This window comes from Zootermopsis nevadensis, unplaced genomic scaffold (assembly GCF_977971745.1).
Source record: "Zootermopsis nevadensis isolate Lab colony 2312 unplaced genomic scaffold, Znev_1.0 Znev_ptg000027l, whole genome shotgun sequence".
Classification (NCBI taxonomy): Eukaryota; Metazoa; Arthropoda; class Insecta; order Blattodea; family Termopsidae; genus Zootermopsis; species Zootermopsis nevadensis.
In genome coordinates this window covers 4,633,697-4,656,611 of record NW_028259159.1, presented here as the reverse complement: position 1 = coordinate 4,656,611, position 22,915 = coordinate 4,633,697, and the positions used below count along the sequence as shown (strand labels likewise).

General features: G+C 38.0%; 1 protein-coding gene across 7 annotated transcripts in view; it reads left to right on the top strand.

Moving 5' to 3' along the window:
• The window catches only part of pdm3 (POU-domain protein pdm3), a 206,546-nt gene that overhangs the window by 75,326 nt on the left and 108,305 nt on the right, over positions 1-22,915 (top strand). For 6 of the 7 annotated variants that reach the window (XM_087356298.1, XM_087356302.1, XM_087356297.1 and 3 more), the window contains one exon: positions 17,337-17,488. In XM_087356298.1, coding sequence (XP_087212424.1) covers positions 17,337-17,488 — 152 coding nt within the window. Of the gene's footprint in view, positions 1-2,153; positions 3,369-17,336; positions 17,489-22,915 lie in introns of those variants that run through there. The other variant, XM_087356300.1, reaches the window with a different exon arrangement.

Here is a 22,915-nt window from a genome sequence, read left to right as displayed (position 1 = left end):
AGGAATTGATCAGATTCCGGCCGAATTAATTAAAGCAGGTGGCAAAGGGTTGCATATGAGGATCCATAAGCTTATTCAGTTAATTTGGGATAAGGAAGAGATGCCACATCAATGGAAGGAATCCATAATTATTCCTATTTATAAGAAGGGGGACAAGACTGAGTGTGGTAATTACCGAGGAATATCGCTGCTATCAACCTCATACAAAATTCTATCCAACATTCTTTTGGCAAGATTAACCCCATATGCGAATGAAACTATTGGGGATCATCAGTGTGGGTTCAGACGAAACAGATCAACGATTGATCAGATCTTTTGCATTCGTCAGATACTAGAGAAAAAATGGGAGTTCGGTGGGACTGTACATCAGTTATTTATAGATTTCAAAAAAGCCTATGACTCTGTGAAGAGAGAAGTGCTATATAATATTCTTATTGAATTTGGTATACCAAAGAAGCTAGTGGGTCTAATAAAAATGTGCTTAAATGAAACCTGCAGCAAAATTCGAGTAGGTAAATATGTATCTGAGACATTCCTCATCAAGAACGGTCTAAAACAAGGAGATGCTTTGTCTCCCTTGCTCTTTAACTTTGCGCTAGAATACGCCATCAGGAAGGTCCAAGGTAGGCAGGAGGGTTTGCAATTGAACGGGACACATCAGCTATTGGCATATGCTGATGATGTTAATTTATTGGGGGACGATATAAATACAATAAAGAGGAACGCAGAAGTTTTACTAGAGGCTGGTAGACAAGTGGGGCTGGAAGTAAATTCAGAAAAAACTAAGTACATGTTAGTATCTCGTCATCAGAAGACAGGCGGGCAAAATTATCTTAGGGTAGCTAATAAATCCTTTGAAAGGGTTACAAAGTTCAAATATTTGGGAACAACAATAACAAATCAAAATGATACTTGTGAGGAAGTTAGGAGGAGACTAAATTCCGGAAATGCTTGCTACTTCTCAGTCCAAAATATTTTGTCTTCCCGTCTGATTTCTAAGAACCTGAAAATTAAAGTATACAAAACAATAATATTGCCTGTTGTTTTGTATGGGTGCGAAACATGGTCTCTCACTCAGAGGGAGGAACACAGATTGCAGGTGTTTGAGAATCGGGTGTTGAGGAGGATATTTGGGCCTAAGAGGGAAGACGATGGGGCGTGGAGAAAACTGCACAATGACGAGCTTAAAAATCTGTACTGCTCCCCCAGTATTGTGAGGGTGATTAAGTCGAGAAGAGTGAGATGGGCGGGACATGTAGCGCGCATGGATGGGACAAGAGGTGTGCACCGGGTACTGGTTGGGAAACCTGAAGGGAAGAGACCGCTGGGGAGACCTAGACGTAGATGGGAGGATAATCTCAGGCGGGATCTATGGGAGATAGGAGTTGAAGGAAACTGGATTTTGTTGGCCCAGGACAGGGTCCGGTGGAGGGCTTTGGTTAATTCGGTGATGAACCTTCGGGTTCGGTAAGCCATCTAGTTAGTTAGTTAGTTAGTCACAGATAATTAAAAAATACGTCATTTTTAGTGCAAACTGACTCATTGAACGAATAGTGAAAGAGGTTTTTCTTAGGCAGTGAGTCATCTCTCATTCCTCGAATTTATTATTTACCACGAATTATCTTGATACACATCCAACAAGTTCGAAACAATTGTCTGAATAAGCGAAAATCAGTAAAAAAGATTATACGATTTATTTTTCGTTAGAAGTTATTAGGGTAAATCGTTGGATAGAAGTTTCCGAGCTCCAATACAATACCACTGCCAGTTGTACTCTGATGTTTTCAGAAATGATACTAGAGTAAAGAATAATAACTGGACATTACGAATCTAATTATAATTCCCAGTCATGCGCAAACGTGACGGTTTAATGTGTTGGTGAGGGTGGGCTTTGAAAGAGGGATGGGTGGCGAAAGTTGTCAAGAGGTAAGGGGGGGTGCAGAACGGGAACAGGGTACGGCGGGGAGGGTACTGTAAGGGATTCATCAAAGTAATAAAGGCGAAATGCTGCTGTGTTGGGAAAATGGGATGAGATGGATGGAGCGGGCATTGGAAAGAAAGAGAAGGATATACATTAAGGAGTGGGGGTAAATGGTTTAACGTTGTTCTCATAGATGGCTCTGCCGGAGACATGTTGTGTCCGCCTCCCGCATAGTTGTGTACGAGGAGAAACGCGTGGAGACGTCTCTTCAGTGTGGTCCAGGTAGAGCTCTGCAGGGGACGTACGAAGCCGCGTGTGGCGGTGTTTACAGCCTGTTCTTGGCTACGATTACTTCAGTATAATCAATGATAGCCGTTGCCGCAAGTGGACGACTTCGTTCTCCTCTGAAGATTATCGACATTCATCCTAAAATGAGTTAAGACCGAAAACAAAGAAATGCTTGTTGACTAAGTGCGCCTGAGATATTAACATTACGTAGAAGAAAGAGTCTTATGTGTTTGTAATTACATTCGATCTGCGTAGCAGATAATGTGAAGTAATAATACTCGTTTCACGCTATTATTAACTGTTACATAAGATGTTGTGAATTTGTGCACGTGAACATTGTGACAGAGGCAAACCACGAATGACAGCTGTTGTGTTGAATCTAAACGGACGTGCGAGAATCAGAATGTGAAATATGTTTTGAAAAATAACTGGTTTTTGAAGCACTTTTATATGTCAATTGTTGTCTTTTCTGTAATTTGAGGTGTGTCAAGTCCAGCATTTCTTTCGTATGTCCATTGTGTTTTGCAATGATCTCTCAGTTGTACGTTGTTAACACATATTCGCCGTACAGGAACAAACAGTTGATGACGTTTTAATCGCTTAAAAGAAATAGAGTTGATACTGTAAGATATTTTAATGTGAATCTGCGGAATTAAAGAAATAAGAACTGTGCTTGAAACATGAACAGGTTTCGTGGATGTAGTAAAATAACGTATATTATTGTAGTGAAAGCTTGAAATTGACAACATTATACGAAAGAAATTGGTATTCTCGTGGTTCAAACGTGATGAAGGGCAAAGAACACGAAATGTTAATAGTACTAACTGTGTAAATTTACGTGAAAATGTGGACATATTGAGCGAGTAACGACGTCAGTCACTGTGGTTAAAGAGTGTTCTGAAACATTTACACGAAGGCAGCAAGTTCTGTGTTAATTCGCATAAAACAAGTTGGAGAGAGGAAACGTGCTTCGTGTGTTGTTTGATATTGGGAAAGTTTTATTGTCTCTGTGACAGGATAGTTTTTTTTTGTCGTATTTAGTTCATCTAATTAACTTTTTACGTGGGCACGGGCGAAGAGACAGACTGAAGAGAAGGTGGAGAGACGGGGAAGATAAATCTTGCGCCACAGGGACGAAACTTCGTTGCCACCACGTCGGGTAAGTGTGGGAAATTCAAACGTACCCTCCTCCCCCGTTTTAATTATCTCCTTACTATCGTACAGCTTCATTCATTTTGTACTAGAGGTTGCCTGTCTGGCCTGTAGTGACGTGCAATCGCAGATGCAGTAGCAAGGAAATTTATCCTGGTCTGAAAACTAACACCCCTCCCCTGATGATAGTATTAACCATTTGAAGCCCAGTGGTAACTATGTGTCACACCTGCTTTATATAAAAAAAACAATTCATTTTGTGTTCGCGGGTTTCGTGTAATGCTCAATATAAACAGCGATTATTTCATCAACAATTCTTAAATAATTTTTAAGCGATATTCGACTTTAAAGGGTTAAAGAAGTCGTAAATTTAGGTTGTTTCTTAAAATGTTTAAAATATCAAACGCAAGACTGTGACTTCCTATTGACACAAAATTAACACCATCTCTCCTTCTCCTACCAAATGCGCAGAAAATGTTCTTGATTTGTTGCAAGCTTTTTTTGACTTATTTCTATATATTTACGTTGAAAAAAATCACCCAGGTTCTTACTGTATAGCTTTTGTTTTCAATTGTCCGTCGCGAAAACGGGGGTTTCTAATAAACTGTCAGATATTTAGGAGTGGAGATTTCATATTAACCGTGTTTAGTTCGGCTAACACGTTACAAAATGATATCTCGCTATTTTAATTTCGCAACCTTTGCTTTACGCGTGTTCCGTGTTGTGTAACTTGTGGTTGCACATCACAGAAGATGATTTACGACGTGTATATTCAGTTACCAAAGTTTTCAAAGCCTCTCCTTCTGGATTTAGCTGTGGTCGGAACTGTAAGAGTCTGGATGTCTTATTAAAGTCCTTGAAAGCAGTTCTTGAAAACAGACCTACTTATTCACTCTTCTCCGCTGCCAGTGTTCGTATTACAAGCTCGTCACTCCTATTATATAAAATTTAAACAAATCATAAAATCATGAATATACTTCTTGTGCATCGAAACGTTAAATGTTGATGGGGCCCCGTCATTTGGGACGGGCAGCACGTGGTTGTCGGGAAATTTGATCTAATAAAGGACGTCTTTCCTTTGATCTAAATAAGAATATAAACCAGCCTGAGGCACACGTAAATGTTTATTTGTCACGTGTGTCAAGCCTGTTTAAAAAAGTAGGAACAACTCGCATTGTACGCTGATGGTGTTACATTCATCCCTCACATTTGTTCCTTTCTGTGTTCTTATAAAATATGGTAATTGCAAAAAGAATTTTTAAAATAAATTCCTGCGAGTTGTACGAAGGGTTGGGGGCATCGTACATAATCCCATCCATTTAGAAGATATTTTGAATTTGTTTCCAGATTTCGAGGATCCCATGTTGTCAGTGATTTGTGTATAGAGAATACAAGTGGCACGAATGTGTGGTATGTAGTTGTACTCTGTAAACACTTCTGGTTACGAGTTCTTTATTGGTCACATTTATTACCCTCTGCAGAAATATGCTGTTTTTTATGATCATGACGCCTATCACAGTAGCATAAAAGGTGAGGTAAGAACATAGTTGCATCTAATATTAATGCTTTGTCATTATCTACAACAAATGTTATAGTATATATTCTCGTGTGCCTGAATCATGTTTTATGTCTTACCGTAGTCACTAGATCCAGTCTTTATGCACTGACTATTTTAACAAAAAATAATAGTCTTAAAAATTAATAGTCATTTTGAGATGTAAATTTGCTTTTTAGATTCGTAAAGTTGTGAACAAGTCGTGTAAACGTTAGCGATTTAGGGTTTAACCCGCTGAAGGAGACATCCGCTGTTTTGTAAAATGTTGGTTATTTGTCGAATATGAATAAGTTCATCGAATGAAGATGCAGTTCTCATTGCCTGATTAATTTTGTGTTTCCTTCTAATAGGCCAAAATGAAGGCTCTTATTATTATTATTATTATTATTATTTAGTGTTCTGTCTGACGACAGGTCCGTATGAACAGGATCCTTCCATCCTTTTCTCGGACTGGGACCTGTTCATATACGTTCTTGGCAGATGATCCAGAAGTGGTTTGCCATTGCCTTCTTCTGTGTGTGAATGGAGTAATTGTTGGGATGCCACGGAGAAACCGGGGAAGCCACCGGAGGAAAACTCCGTGTTGCCTAGACCACGGCCTTGCCCAACACAAGTTATAAATTCGGGCACCGCCGGGAATCGAACCCGAGACCCCAGGATTACAAGGCCAGCGTTCTAACCACTATTTCATGCAGTATTTTTTAGGTACTTATTGTAACAAGAAAAAAATCTCCGAGGGCTATGTTGAGTGTATTTAGGTATAACATTTTTCAAAACTATATGATGATCATATTCAAAACTCAAATAAACTATATTAAATTCCTAAGTATTTAACATGTGTTGAAACTGGACTGTAAATAGTCTATAGCCTCAGGCAACTTTGTATTGTGGAGATTATGTTTCTGGGTAACGTTGTCAGGTAGGCGTGGGTTTTACACACCAACGTTTCACAACTCCTTAGCGCGTTACTGTTCGACTTGAAGTAAGATTGTAATTTACTGCAAACCGCTGCTGTAGAGTCTGTGCTATGGTAACGTCGCCCTTAAGACAGATCCACGTCAAACTATGTGTGGTTTGGGGAGTACAGTACGGCACAGAAGCACGATTCTTTCTCTGAATACGTAGGATTCCGCCTGCTAATTATGCAGCCCGTACTCCTCACTCATCTATCACCGCCTAGCCTACTAGCCAGAGCAATGTCAGAACTTTGCTGCTATGTTAGAACTTCACCTTCGCCGTCATTTTTTCCGAGTATTTCTGTCATAAGGCAAGCTTGGTTTGAACTGTAGATCCTTTGCTAATTAATCCCAGCGCATTCCTGTCCAAAAGCATCGTCAGTAAATACGTATAGGATACGTGGAGATACATCTCCACGCATTCTAGACCTCGGCATAAATGGAAACCGTTTTACCCCAGGGAAACAGCGCCTGATAAGACCTAGTGGGCACCCGGGTTGCTTTGAACGTGATGGTATGAAAGTAATCTTGCCCCTGTTGGGAATCGAACCGCTGTCGTAACTGCTATGGAAGCTATTTCTTTAAGATTAGTTGTCCGTGGTTTTAAAATCATGCTTCCACCTGTGGCTGTGTCTTCCACGTGGTATTTTTTTTTTTTTTTTTTTTTTTTTGCAATTGGAGGCTGTGTGGGGCCCCGAGATCTTTCTGATAAATACTAATAATAATAACAAAATAATGTTAATTGATGTGTGATAATATAATTTTTTCCCTGTAAATACCTGAAACGGCTTGATACATTTGTTTGATGCAGACCTAATTTGGTTTTGTTGTATTATATTAACAGAAATTTGAAGCAATTTCAACTTGGGTAGAGTTGGTAATTAAAGTAAAATATATACTGAAGTTAAAGGCTCTAATGAGGCAGTTTCGATCGTTGCATGTTGTAACACCGCTTCCTTGAGGGCCGAATAATGGTCAGTGGAAATGAATTGAAATAAAGTGGTATAAGTTCAACTCGTGAAAATTACGTAACGTTAGCAACATTAATCTTTCTGTTTACCATGCATCACGCTTTATATTGTATGCAACCACTATTAAATGAACTAATTATCTGATGTTGGGCGGGGCGGATGTGAGCAGATTAGTGTAGAAATTATAGTAATTATTCGTTTTATAGTAGAAGTACTTTTGTTACGCAGTTAACGGTGGCCTATGAAGCCACAAAAGTTGAAAACCAGCGCTGTCGTAAAGATTGCTTGCCATGACGCAACACTTGTTTTCCGCCCTCCCTCCAACCCCCCCTCCCCCCCGAAAGATGAACCTCAGATTTACAAGAAGTCAGAGATGTATGTTGAGTTCCCAAAATATGTTCGTTGTCTATTTTGTTACCGTAAGTGTACCCCGACATACTTGGTAGGTGCGTTCCTGGAGAAAAGCCAAGAAAGTGAACAGTGGCGGGTTCATATGCACATTATAATGAACCTTCTTGTTTCATAAGAATCTCATGAATACCTGAGAGATTTGTACCTTCTCGAGAAAGACAAGTTTCGCGGACTTCGTCGTGAAAGTCCTTTCGCCGAAAGCTGAGATATGTTCCGAGTTCTTAACTCGTCGTTATATTGCATCCGCCATAATCATATTTTCATCATAACATAATCAGTGGCGGAGTGCTCATTCGAATCTGCAACCCCCTTCTTGCCTTTATGCCTGCACCCTTATCTCGCCTCAACTCCATTAGTGGAGCTTCGGTCCCCCGCAGTTGTCATTATTTCGTGTTGTACAGCTTCCTGGCGAGAGACGCTGTTGCCGTACCATTTCAGTCTTAGTAACGGATCTGCACATTCCGGTTACATGTACGTGTTCTATGCTTTCCGTAATGTTCGCAAAACTATTTGGATTATGTTTGTGTCAGCTGACGCATGGTCGTTTTATGTATGTTTATTTTTGGTTTATTTAATAACACTTTACATTTCCCATGTATAGCATTGTTTGGTAAATTGATTAATAAATGATGATTTGGAAAGGATTTTGAAGGAAGCGGGAATGGTCTAGTATAATGTACTGCCACTAATAACCCGGAACGTATGTGGAAAACCATGAAAACAACTTCGGTCAGGTTAGTCGGTTTCCGGACCTAGATTTGAATCCGATAGAGCCTGAATACGAAGTAGATGTACGAACCTCTTCATTGCTATGTTTGGTTGCCATGATTAAAAATGGGCGGTACTTTAGATCCATTCTTCCGTGCCTCTGAATGGCGTGGATGAACAGAGATAACTTTATCTTTCCTTTGTGGGTGTCTACTGTACAAGCTGTCGTGATAATTTAATATTTGTTCAACACAACTCCTACTTTACATGAGGTCCAATCGAATATATCGATTTTATGAAAATAGACGTTGAGGAGGAAAGGAAGATGTGATAACGAAGAAGAAACAGCTAATAAGGAGGAGAATGATCCAGTTTCTTCTGCACATGTAGGTCTTCGTGCGAAGTTTCCGTCATTGTTATCCGAGTTCAACCAAATTTGGAATGTGACCACAAATTTTTTACCGGAACTCCCATTATCAAATTTCATGAAAGTCCGTGGAGCCGTTGTGGAGTGTCAAAAGATGCGGACGGTCAGGGCGAAACTAATAAGTGCATATTCACACGTTTTAGTTTGCGAATGGACCTAAAATGAACTATGGGAGACATATGAGGAGGTTAGCGAGAGAAATGTAATGTGGTAAAGGAGCGTGAGATGATGATGAAGAGGTTTGGAAAGTCATTAGTTGTGAGCAACACTTCCGATGTGACGTCTAGTTCCGCGACAGTGTTTTGATTGACCTGATTGGCAGGTTGTCGTGATGCCAGTAAGGATTAATGGTTAATGCTAGTTTGATCGCGTAATCGATTCTTGTGAATGACACACGTACCTGAGTTTACCAAGATGTTGATGGCAAAGTGGAAATCCCAGTACGCCGTGCGACTAGGGGAGCGTACCGTGAGTCATATCAACTCTGCGTGTTTGAATTAACTGGTGTAAAGAGGCGTAGGCGGAAAGTGTAAAACTAATGCAGCAGAGATAAAAGGACAATAATTTATTACAGTCTTCAGAGTTATCCACAAAGCAAATGTCGGAACAGTACCTTAAACCAGGCCAATACTGCGGCTACTGACGTGTAACACCTGCCTTTATGCAGATTTTTCAGTCTTAAATTTCCTGTATGTAATTTCTATTACTACTGATTTTGATTGTGTTTATTTACAAGGTATGCCGCTATATTTTCGTATACTGGACGTGTTTGTAGAATGCAGAATTAATGGGCATGTTTATTGTAACATTTCGGACACACAGTTTCACATCTCAGTCTCGAATAACCCGTTATTATTTATCACTATCAAACTGAAGGCCCAGTTTCTTTTAAAGATTTCTTAAAACACCAAGTTTCGAGACTCTGTATTGACCCTTTGAAGCTGAAGTTCGTCTAAATAATATTTAATAATTCAATCCGTACTTTAAAGTAAACACAACCCTTCACAATTACATAAATAAATGTGTTAATGCTGTTTAAGGAAATAATCGATGTTTTCACTGAGAACACCCATGGTTACAGAATGCATAGTTGTTGATGGTTAAATCACGTGGACTTTACTTGGTTAAGTATCACTCCCACCTCAGATTTTAGCGTAGTCGGCTTTATGACGTCAAATAACATGATGATCTTACCAGGTTTTATGAAAATCCGTATTCGAAAGTAATTGAGAATAGCAGGCACTCTGACACATTCACGACAAGCCTCAGAAGAGTGTGTGCCCTTCATCAAGGAAAGCGCGTGATGAATGCATTGTGCTGTTAATTTCGCATCTCATCTCATCTCATCTCATCTCATCTCACCACTGCTGCATGAAGTTGGGATGCTGTGGTCGGTCCAGAGCTGCTGTGTCCCGACGCGACGTCTGGGTCCAAGTGATGGCGGGAGGCGCCTCGACCAAGGTCGTCTTTACGCTTCCCCCCTTCCTCCCCAACCCCGTCACTCTCACTCTGTCTCTCGTTTCCACCCCCTCCTCCTCGTCTTCTTCGTCTTCTTGTAGGAGAAGGAATAGCGCAGACTCCATTTATAACTTCCTGAATACTTTTTCGCTCCTTCCCTTCACCCTGTTTGTTTTATCCTATGAAAAGTTTGGGAAACTTCGAAAACTTTGTTCTTAAGGCCTTGCATACCTGTTTCTATAGAAATGAAGAGGAAGTTTGTTTAATTTGTTTTCCCCCCGTATTTTTGTTTACACTAAATCTTTATTTTTCAAAGTTTATGAATCTATGAGTACGTAGTTCACACCTCCGAACTCACGAAAGGTAGAACCTGAGTGATGATATACGGGCCACGCTTTCATGTACTGTAAACGATATCTGTCGGCAGAGAGAATATTTTTTCTTTCCACTTTCCAGAATTTCACAAGAATTCTTTTGTAAAAAAAGATGGCTGTCTTCTGGATTGTAGCGTCATGCAGTCTGGTAGAAGTTTACCAACGTTTCGGAGGCCCTTGCTGCCTTCATCATGAGGAACATGAAACTTATCGCCCTTCAACCAACTACGCGGTGCTACAACCCAGAAGACAGCCATCTTCGTACTCACCACCGCGAGGACCTCAAATCCTAATTTGTCTCTAAGTTTCACGTATGTAATTTCAGTACGAAAGATCATAATATTACTTGGATATTTAAACCCTCCATCCTCCTTTTTATAGCGTTAAATTTAAGTTCTAAATATAGTTAAAAGTTTAAGGAAAGAATATATTAGGTATAATTTAGTTACGAGACGCATTTCATTTTGTAGGCCCAAATATATACTTACCTTTCTTGTGTCGTTTTGTCGTAATCTTATAACTTCTTAAATATTGTGTGTGATAGTTAAGTTTTATGTTTCACAAAATTTTGGCTCTTGCGAATGTAAAACAGCCATCGTTTTCATGTTTTCTTTCACATAAGAAGCATTCTTTTGTTAGTATATTCTATGTTGCCATGGAGAGGAATTACTAAGAAGCCGCAACGTTTTCTTAACAGTCGAGAAGATGGAGGGAGATGTTCAATGCTTTGACCTTATCAAACACGAACGTAATTCATAATTAGAATAGTTCACAGCGAGATACCGCCTGCTTGGCTTCGATAGGATTAATGCAAAGTAGTTCTATTCCAAGCATTTCTCGCTGTTTCGTCTTCCTTAAGTGTTAACTAACGGTTGGTTAAAGTGGCTTTCTGCCCTTGAAGCTACTTTCAGTTTTAAAGAGGTTTAAGCCCTACTGTGTCCTCTTTGTTTGCCTGCTTGTTTAGTTAACTGTCGCCCTCTCATAATAAGGCTAATTGAGACCTACAAAAATGCTATTCTTCTGAAGCATAGCTAAGGCTTTTTACATTCCGCAACACATGACCTTTTTATGGTGTTCAAATAGACAAGAAAATATACTTTAACAAGTATTAAAAGTACTCTCGAACTGCATTGAAAGACAGCACATAAGAATTAAAAGTGGTATGCTATTTTCTTATATTCTGTTCTAGATTAAATTCTAGCTGCCATTAAGTTCTGAAAATTACTGTTTCTTCCTCAAGTCCTGTCCGAAAACACAGAGATTAAAATACATAAAAACTCTGGAGTATTTGCTGAACTGACGTACACATGCAGGGAGATTATAGCCAAAAAGAGAGACCCTTAATTTTATGGAACCCCTGAATTAATGTTTCAGTTTTGTATGATGAAATCTATCTTAAATAATGTCTCAAAACAAAAGAAATGCCCATTTTAACCACTTCCATGTTATGTTAATGAAATTTATTTTGTCATGTTGCCATGGAAACGTACGCCTTTATTTTCAATTACTCAGCAGTCAGAAATACTTAGGTGTTAACTACTGTGACGTGGCATGAAACATTTCCTTCACTGATCTCGTTCAACACCAAATTAATCCAAGACAGAAGTGTCGATGTTAGTGCATTGGAGTGAGGTGTCTTGTGCTTAGCATCAAACGGTCTGTCATATCACAGAAGCATGATTTAAGATTCGTACTTAAAAAGAAGTCAACCTTCGAGATGTTGCTTCCATTTTAAACTTGTTTCTTTCTTTTATACAGGCGGAAAATAATTTATTGATTTTGTGTCCTTCACAGTCAACTACTAAATCAGTGTTTAGAGACGGATCCAGTTTGTAAGTGAAAAAGATAATTAACAGCTCTAAAAATTTGTATTTTCGTTTCAGAAGGTTTTACCCGTGTTAACTCGCGATTAAATTAACTACATGAATCGGCGTTATTTTTTGATAAGTAAGTAATTTTTTTCATATAGTCATGAAATTACTTACCTTTTCATGGAACTCGAAGTTTCAATGACGTCATCTTCTGCCTCGTATCTTGAGCCAGTCTAATCCAATCTGTATCCTCACACACTGTTTTCTGCGGATTTATTTTTGTATTAAATTCCCATCTATCCCTTATTGTATTGTATTGTAATAAATCGGTTTTATTGGAAAGCGGTTTCAGTCACACACAATTTATATTATTATTATTAACAGCATTCTTTCTTATTAGGATACTGAATTATGCGTAAAGCGACGAATTTGATGGGAATGTAATCATGAATGGAAAATAGGTAAAGATTTCGAAGGTGTTGGAGGTTATTTAAGGCTTCTGTTTTGTCAATATTCTAACCTCGTACTTCCAGAATACTAATTTACAGTGTTCCCGCTACGTGAACCTGTTCCATAATGTACTATATTTTTTAACAGGTTTTGTCGATGAATCTCTACCTCCGTTGAACAAGGGTCTGTCCGGAATCGGTCAGGTTATAGTGAATAAAACGGGCCGCAGATATGTGGCAATGGTAGGAAAAAGAAATTGTAACTAATTTTAAATGGTTTGCTTTGGAAACAGCTAATTATGTTCAGCTCGAGAATTTGAAATGAGGTTTTTTTTTTTTTTGACAGGTAGTGATTTTCATGGTGTTGCACTAGAAAGCAGCTGTACACGATTATTAGCCCACTCGTCGTGATCTGTTCAGAGCTGAGCAAAAGCGGTAATCATATACTTAGCCGAACGAACCGTAAATAACAGTCATATATCCTTAACTAATTGGTATATTGGGTTTTAATGCAAGCAGTTTTATATGTCAGAATTATATAGTTTTTCTGTTTGAAGAAATCGTAGTAGAAACGAGGCAATCTAAAGGTTATGGGCATTCAACAACAAACGAATCATTTATATTTTTATTATGAACTACTTTCATTGTACTGGGATTTTACACGGGCTTAGTTTTTATTTGTTTTGTGATTGATCGAGTATTGTCACAGGGTAATGACAGCTTCAACGGGCGTTGGGGCGGTGAAATTCATATTGTAAGATTGAAACAGTAATCAGATTCTCATGTGTGTAAGTGGCCAGGCAGTTGGAAAGTGAAGGACAGAGAACAAAGAAAGAACTGAAATAAAGGGGGGGGGAAAGCAGATCAAAGAAGAAGAAGAGATACGACTGATAGTTTAAGTACCATCGTTCTACCTAAGTCAATAAATAAGCAATGTATGGTTTTGTTATTAATAAAATATGTATAATTAATGTCACAAATGTCGATGACCTTCAGTTGATTTATCATCAGCTGACATTTTCGTTTTAAGAGCAGCGGAAAATACGCTCCTGTGTCTAGTACGAGTAAGTTACTGATCATTTCAGTGAAGGTTGGGTTTGCGAGATTTTATCTGGTGATTTTCATAACTCGATGTGGACACACGCAATGATCCATTGAGTGGATTAGGTGAATAGAGCATTTCATTTATTAATTAAGAATTCCAGCGTTCCAGGATAGCCAGCAAATGAACAATTGAGTGATTTTGTTATTAGTTGAATGTTTATAATCGACAGATTTAAGAATTCAGAACAATAACGCCTGCCTTTTATTTCACGTAAAAATCGTTTGATGGCTGATGCCCGAGGTATATTTAATGCGCGCAGCGAGTGTTGTTCCGACCGCAAATATTCGCGTGGTAACCATGTTGGCATTATTGATGATATAAATTAAAAATTACAAAGGTCGAGTGGTTTCCAGGGGGCATGACGTCCGTACCAATTTTAATGAAAATCACTTAACTTGTTTGAAAAGTTTTGTGAACAGCTGACACACGCACACCGTGAGATTACAATTCCGAAGAAGGGAAGTTAGGCTATGAACTAACGTCATTTAATGAAATCCTTTCTTTTACCTTTGTTGTTTCGTGTAAGGCAAAGGTTTTTTTTATCTTTCCATGGAAACGACTCGTATACAAAACATCTAATTCAGCATTTATGACAGTAATTAATTAACGAAATACGTTTTCAATAATAAAAATGGAAATTTAGTCCTTGTATGTCGTGGAACTGAAAGCCAGTAATGATTGTGTTTTGTTTCCACATGGCGCTGCGGTTTGGTTGAGAGTAACACGATCGAATGCTTCGTGGCTCCAAATGATCATATAGCCTGTCAGGTTTGAAAAGAGAACTACCTACGCTCTGAATTATAATGGATAGTACATAACAACGCATTTCATCTCTGTCTTACTAATCTCGTTGTAAATGTTTATTATTTCTTATTCTGTAGAGGCGGGAAGAAAGATATAATTCTTTTTCCTTCTATTATGAGTTATGATATACAGGCAATAAGTTCATTACATTGAGGACTTTTTTCTTTTAAATGATGATGAATTGGCAGCGGTTAAAAACTACAGGGTGTTTCAGAAAATATTTAGATTTCTCCTAATGGAAGTTATTCTCGTTCTTTTCGCATATATGAAATTCTCTATGTATAGTTTGGAACTGGCAGAATTATTTTTAGATCATAGAATCATAGGGCCTAATAAATGTAAACTTTGTCATAAAAACACCGATTTATGGCTGAAACATTACATTTCTTTACTGTACGGGAAATGAAACCGCTGCCAAGAATTATGCACGTCAATATTAAGTTTTCTTTGTGGTACGGACTGAATTCTTAAATACTGCTTAGACGACTGTGTTTATCTCGTTAAATGCTGTCTTTCTCATCATTCTACCTCCACTTTCTCATCTCTCTCATTTGGCTTCGGTTGAACTTCAAAGTGTTAACAAAATTAAACACAGATTTGCAAAGTGTGGTCCGTGAGCTTTATTCATGTGATATGAAGAACAACTTGGATTGCAGATGAGTTACGAGCCAATAATCAATAAATATATATATATATATATATATATATAGATAATTGCCAGGATGCTTGTTTATTAAACTAAGTACAGTACAAACTACTTTACTTCCGTCTTTAGCGTCGAAAGCACGGCGTATTATACTGTTCAACAAGAGGCAGACAAGTCATTTTAAGTGGTCCTCCAACACCCTCAGGAAGTTTAAAGTGGTCCGGGAAAGCAGTTTGGGAACCATTGGTCTAAAGGATTTATAGTTTCAGAATTAGTTTGACTGAAACGTATTTGAAATGAAATTGATGAAGAGGTGTGTACCATAGGATGCTGCATAACTAATAAATACGGATTGAATATCGATTATCAGATATTATTAAGATTATCGAGATAAAGGAGGCGTATATTCCGGATGGGAGGGACAAGGAGTGCATACTGAATTTTGGTATGGAACAATCCTAGAAGAACCGCCGATGAGAGGATAACATTAAGTAGGATTTCAAGACGGGAGGTCGCGAAACTAACTCAGGATAGTGTCCGGTTGCGACCCTTATCATTAGCGATATTAGACAGAGTTCTACTTCCAAAGAGTCACGCGATAAAAGAATTAAATTTTGGCTGTAGTTTGGGAGTATAAAGAATATTTATTGATAATTAAAGTAAGTCTATTATCATACAACGTTCATACATCACGTGTATCTAATTTTCCTTATGCTCCGCCTGACGCACGCTCGTGAAATATGAATTGTATTAAAATTTAATTTTCCATAACACAATTTCTTAAGCTGGTTTTATATATATTGTTAGTTATAAATTATTAGATACTTCGGACGTTGTAACAGTTCACGTTTATGTGCGTGTGGCTTTTCAGGAACCCACAGCATATCAGATTATGTTTGAACCATGATTCGCCAAGCAGGCCTTCCACCAAGATTGATACTAGTAAATTCTCCCCGGATATGTTTCTGAATGCATTGTGTTTCATCTGCTTCTCTTAGGTCATTGACTGCAACTCTGTTGTGCTAATACGCTGTGGCGATAGGCCACACCTTTTACCCTTCTTCCTTAACAGGCCCGCACATCCTTCAACATTTTACGATCCTTCGTACACCTGTAAATCGTAAAATGATTAAACCCTTTAAAGTCGAAGAGAGAGACTTGGGACCTGAGAAGTGACCACCTACCTCCATACAACGCCGAAGTTACGAATGCACGGAGCTTCAGGCCTAGTTACTTCCCCCCCATACGCCTTAATATTTTGGTGTCAGGAACAGGCGCTGTGCGTGCGGCCTAAATTATTCGACAGCTACCAGTTTAATACCTTAACTAGAATTAAAGTTAAAGCGTGCATTGATTAATCGATATGTTAATAATGATTGACGCCCGTTTGAATGGCTCTCTGTCATTGAGTGAAATAATTTGTTAGTTGACATAAAATTTCAGTTTAAGTTACAGTATGTAAGGGCTACTCAACTGATGTTATCCAGGACGATTAAGTCAGTGTGTGTAACATGAGCGTGGGAGGTGAGAAATTACCGTAAATGTTAATCTGAAATTTTCTGCGGTAAAAGCGCTTGCGAGAAGTATTTATTGATTTGAGTACAATATTAAAATGGATGTTAAAGAAATAGCGTGTTGGAGCTGTGTGTGGCCTTGGTTCAGCTGCTCAAGATACAAACAATTGTCGGGTTAAATGTTTCGTTTCTTGACAAGCGTTGGTGACTGTGAACTTCTGACGAGAGAAATCCAGCTAATTATTGGTTAGTTCACTCTGGTTCTGAGGCCGACTGTTGTTTCCTGCTGTGCAACTCCACCCACTCACCTTTCTATTTCTTCTTGCATTTTAATAAAACATTTTGCTGCTTTGGGGGTCTGTGACGTGATTTATATGATGGGTAATAAGAACAGACGTCAGTTTTAATGAAATGAATTAAGAAACGCACGCACAAACAGGCATTAGATAATTTGTTTCTTTCTTTTATCGTATGTCTGTATTACAAACCCAAGGTACCCAATCAGTTTATTCTTTTTATGTTAATTGCATGTATGTGAGATCAGCTTTTATGAAACTGCGTATGTACTTGATAATTACTTCTGGTCTAAACTTGGAATTCTTGTGATGAGTAAAACCGTGAACATCTTATGTCAGGATAGGCTGGTCGAGATTCGAACCTGATTCTTCCGGACCTCTCCATTAACGTTCACAAGGATTCCTGTAAAGGTCGCAGTGACGTGTCAGACTCCGATGCGACTGGATGGATGCCCTTTGCCGATATCACGAGTTACGTTCCCTGTTTCAGACGAGTCAGGATGTGAGGCTGACATGGCCGAGGGAGGCCAAGAGGAGGACAGCGGCGACGTAATGTTGGCAACAGCCACCTCTCCTGCCACTGCCTCTTCTGGGGCAGCGATAAAGAGGGACCCAGACGCGCCGCTCAACCTGAAATCTGAGGTGAGTTGGCGTACTCGATGACGCATTCGCTCTTGAACCTGTACTTGTTCATCAACTTTTCCACACTTGCTGGCGCACTTATGTTTAACGACCACAGGCCGAGCTATGTATATCCCAGGCGGCTAGACGCTGGTTTCTCACAGCACAGACCCCCGGGTGACTTTAAGTGAGATTCATGTTGGGCAGTTTACCCCTGGTGATTATCACTCCACCTTTCTCCGTACTTATCTGTCACCACCCTCATCAGGCCCTTAGGGGCTTTGTCTCTCACCGGACATTTGGCTGGTCTCCGAGCAAAGGTAGATGCTATCTCACAATTTGTGAACATTCGTATTATTCTCCACGTTTAATATTGCTATCCATTTTAAAAACTCTTAGACGACACTTTGACTTGTGGTTTGAGCCTGTCCGTCATTTGTTCGAGCGCCTCTCTCCACGCTTTAACTTTTAAAACAGTTGACAGAATTAATGAACCTCGATTTGAACAACATGCCATTACACGCCTCCTCTTTTAAAGTAAGAGACTAAGTTTGACACCCATTACAATAGTATAGATTTATGTGTTCCTGGATGAGAGATGTAACGTTAAAAGATTCAGAACGGAATGCTTGGTAGCAAGTATCTCCCTAATTTATCTCGAAAAGTGCCTCCAATGTTGTTTTAACTTGTCAGTGTTATTTCAAAGTATTTTAACTTTGCCATATTTTTAGAACGTTTATTGGTTATATTATCGTGATTTTACCATTCATTCCGGTGATGTCAAATGAACACGTACTTAGTTTCCTCAAAGTTAATTATTAGCTATGTTCTTGCTATCGTCTGTTAGTTTCTGTGGTGGGTTTTTTGGGGATATAACGCGATGTAAACTTACAGGTTGATATAAGCGTTTCGGGTGAACATACTACCTCCATCTTTGGGGATGGAATGTATTCCACGGGAAGTTGAAATATATCAATACGTCCACCTAGCAACCCAACATATACATCTTTACTGCCCTGAGAACCCCATATCTCGCATTAGGTTCTGTGTATTTTTTATAGCCTTTAATATATTTACTCACTAAATTAACATAACCAGCGTAGACAAAACGTTTGTGTGTGAAGCAGCAGTAATAAAAACACACACCGGGTCCATTATTTGTTTTTATCACTGCTTCCTTGGACAGTCTTCTGAGCAATTTCCTTTTGGGAAAATAATTTTTGGTTCTAAACTCAGTTTTCTCCTAAATCTCCATTCCAGATTCCTAAAGCGTGTCCCCTTTTCGTATAAAACAATGGAAGTGTATGTTCTCGTGTACTTAGCAAATTAGTGAAAATTGACTCATTTCATAATTTACTCCGTAAGGGATTATCTGTATTTATACATGACATTCACAGTACAGGACGGGGTTTCTCGTGCTGTTTGTACAAGCGATTATAAAGTTTGCATTGACCATCCGCTTTGGTTTATGTATTGTAAAATTAGCCTTACTTTATAACTTTGTGTGAGGACCTCCAGTGCTTAGTTTCGTTTTGGGTTAACATAAGACGTCTTGAAGTTTAATTCCTGCTAACTATTAGATCGTAAAATAGTTACCCCTCTTTTTTATCACATTCGGACTTTATACTGGTTTCATATTAATTTTCCTGCATTCTTGATAAGCTGATTTTATGTCTTTAATGCAATCAGTTCAGGTATTATCTACTGTTATGGAATATATAAATAAATATATGTAATTTAAAAATATGTTATACCTAAAATGTTGGGTTATTTTAGCTACTGATATTCTTAAATCAGAAAACTAACCCTTATGTCGTGAAATTATCTAATTATCCACTTAACTATCCGCGTAATTAACTTATTTCTCTGCATAAAGTAAGCTATCCTGATGAAAAAATATTATGATGTTAAATTAAAAATAAAATATTTTCATTTTTGAACTTATATTTATATACTTTTTTATTTTATAAGGGACTTGCTGTTATGGTGTGCCGTTCCGTTCTGTAAGCAAATAACGTTGATTTACCGATGCATGCGGGAAATCAAGGAGGTAATGCAGTGAATTAAAAAAAGGAAAATCCGTATGCAATTAGGTGATCAGAATAAATGTTGAAACGAACGACTTGCAGATAATAATGTTAAATTTATGTTTTTAAATTCAGACTATAACAACGAATCGTTGCGTAAGTCCATACGTGTAGAACATTTTTATTTGTACTTAGTAATTAACAGTGTGGTGTGGCAGGTAAGGTTATGTGGCTAACACGATTTGTTAAACCTATAATTATGTTACAGTGATTAATAATTATTTCTTGCAGTTGGGATTGAGAAGAAATGATGTGTAGGCTTGTTTTACTTTACCACATCAAAATAAATTAACATATTTTGTGGAAGCACCACAGAATAATAATTGATACTTGCTAAGTAAATTTCAGTTTCCCATTTCCAATGTCGAAATATAATTATCCATATAAGAATATAAAACGATATGTTGTAATTGGTTCTAGCTTTAAATCTGACGTTTTCAAGTACTATTCTGCACACATTTCGTTACAATTTGAAAATAAAAATTAGTTCTCCATTTCCTTTACCAGATGTTATGCTTAACCTCGAATAGATTTGATATCAAAGTATTTTTATTCCAGTTATCTTTAATTCAGTGTCCACGCCGACATGAAAATGAAAATTGTCTGACTGGTGAAGACAGCTTAGCAAAGTGAGCAGCCAGGGTTCGATACCCCTGTCGGTTTATTCCACTGCCATTATTCCTCAGCGTCTTATATTTTATATGCAGGTTGTGCTTAAGAAATAAGAATGGGGAAAGAAATATTAAATGACCGTCTCTTTAGTTTCCATTAATGTTTTTATACACCGCTGATAATGTATACAGTCCACTTAGCTCCCTAGACTGCCCTCATTCCTCCGAAGTGCATGAAAGTCGCCCTTAAGACTTTCTATAAAGTCTACATGTATCAACAAACTTACGAAGCTCCCTGTATATCCGCACTGTCCTGCGAGTAATTGTTATGAACTTAAAAGTTTATAATTCCGTGCGTTTTAGTTTTTTTTAAATATAAACAGTTCTTTTAAATGCCATTTGTTACAAACTTGCACGATAGCCATAAAGTAACGTGACCTTGCTATAAATACGTAGGTACATTTTGTCCTGTCGTATTGATACGTGTTACAGAATAACATCAGTTACTGTTTTGTTATTGCGTGTTTGCACGAACGAAAACAGTTCTCTTATTCGTGGACTCGTGGTTGTTATGCATGAAAGTCGAATTTTATTAGATAAATTATTGTTTGGATCATATCATAATTGAGACTGTTATTGAAATCTCATTGATTGGTTTAAATTCGACTTAGAGAATATAAAGATTTCCGATTGAAGAGTGCGGCCTACATGATAATAGTAGGCCTAGGAGGTGCTTATTTATTTATTTTTTTTGGACGGAATATGGCGACGAATTGATTTTATAAGACTGTGTAGTCTCGTACTTATCAATTCTACGGAAAGCGAAGGTCTCGTCTGTAGTAAAATCATACACATTTGATCTCATTGAACTGCGAGAGATTAAAAAGTAATCAGTTGATGGCAATTTGATGGCGGCAATACACACCAGCACAGAGATCCACAATACGTTTAAAATGAAATGTTAATTTAATTGTTAATGTTGCTGTCTGATGCACTTTTTGATTCCTGCGAAAGTCATATTAAAAAAAAACAAGTTCTGTCGGATTTTTAAGACGCATATGTTTCTCTCTAATTCGGATAGTTTTAGTAAATCCCAGTAAAGAATTTTCGTCTTAAAATATTTTGTACAACTTGCCTGATCCATGCGTACATGCAAAGAAATTCGACCAAAGGCACAGGGAAGCTGACAAGCGTCTTCGTTTTATTGTCAAGCGCGCTTGAGGAAGCAGATGGACACAAGAAAAACGCGAATTTTTCGTCTTTCTTTATTCTTCTGTTCTGAGCAAGCAGGACTGTGTAACGGTAATGCTATAGATATATATTATTGAGGGATCCACTTCGAATCTTCTATTTCTAGTCTATTGCGATTACCTGTATATACATTGACTTTAATCCATGTAATAAAAATTGTGTGGGTTGTCTGTCTGCCCGCTCTTTTTTGCATAAATATGACTATTCGTCTTGTATTCCTGAAATATTAATTTATAAAATTGTTTAATGTACAATTGCCTTTTGTTATTATTTCGAAGAATGGCAGCATGTAATGACGGTAATGTGATTTCATTTTTTTTTTAGTTTAATTGGCTTTCTGCTGGAAATGCAAGTGATCGTGTTTGATATAAAAATCGATTATTGAAAGAGTGGAGATATATGTAATGGATTACGGGAGCTTCATCTGACAGAATGACATAGATGTCCCAATTTAGATAATTTTTTGCATTATTTTTATTATTATTATTATGCTTGTTTTACCTTTTATGTTTTTATTGTGTTCTTGTGCTGTATCTGAAATTGGCCTTCAGGCTGTTGATACAGCACACTAATAATAAAGAATTGAATTAAATTATTACGATAGATCATTAACGCGTGTGCTACAGAAGTTAGTATATATTTGTATGTATTTGTAAAGTTAATTCCAGTCAGAAGTAGTTTACTTGTTTATTAAAGACTCCATAACTTATTTCGATGCTTTTAAAATATCTTGACCGTGAGTTATTCTTAGACGGTGCAGGCATCATGATGATTTGATGTCCTTCATGGAGTCCGAACACCCTTTTTTGGCACAAATAAGAAAATATTTCCCAATATAGGAGATCCTGACCGAATAGTTCTAAGATATGACACGTTAGGACGGACAGAAAATACCTACGTATTATTTATTTAAAGACAGCACTCGTTTCAGTACACCGTAATAAAGTTGCTGGTTCATATGAAGTTAGCCCGTACCGCAAAGAAAACACTTCACCATTACAAAGATCAACTAGTTAAAGCTGTTTAAGGAAGTAGTCGCTGTTTATTCTGAGAATCATACGAAATACTAAATATAACAAAATGAAGTGATACTGGTTATTGAAGCAGGTCTGGCATTTTGTTACCACGGTACCCACCCCTGAGAAATGCGACAGTTAACTTGCTTTCTCTTGCTGGAGAGAAGCTCGCTCTAACACGGTGCAAACACTGCTGGAGGAAAATACATTTAATATTTGACCCGTAGTGCAGTGTGTATTATCCCCTTCAGTGGCTAGAAAAGCTGTCTGCTCACAGCGTCCAGAAGGGTTCCGTTTGTGCCCTCGTTCTTTAAACAGTTACGTGCGTACATTCGTAACTCAGAAGTGCAAATAATCGGCCTGACTGCTGCATTTACTTTATGTCTGTTCTGCACAATGTCAGTTGTACTCTAGGTGATATTGGTGATGATGATGATTTTGTTGTAGTGGAGAGTGAAAATTCCTGTAATTCAAGTTGAACGT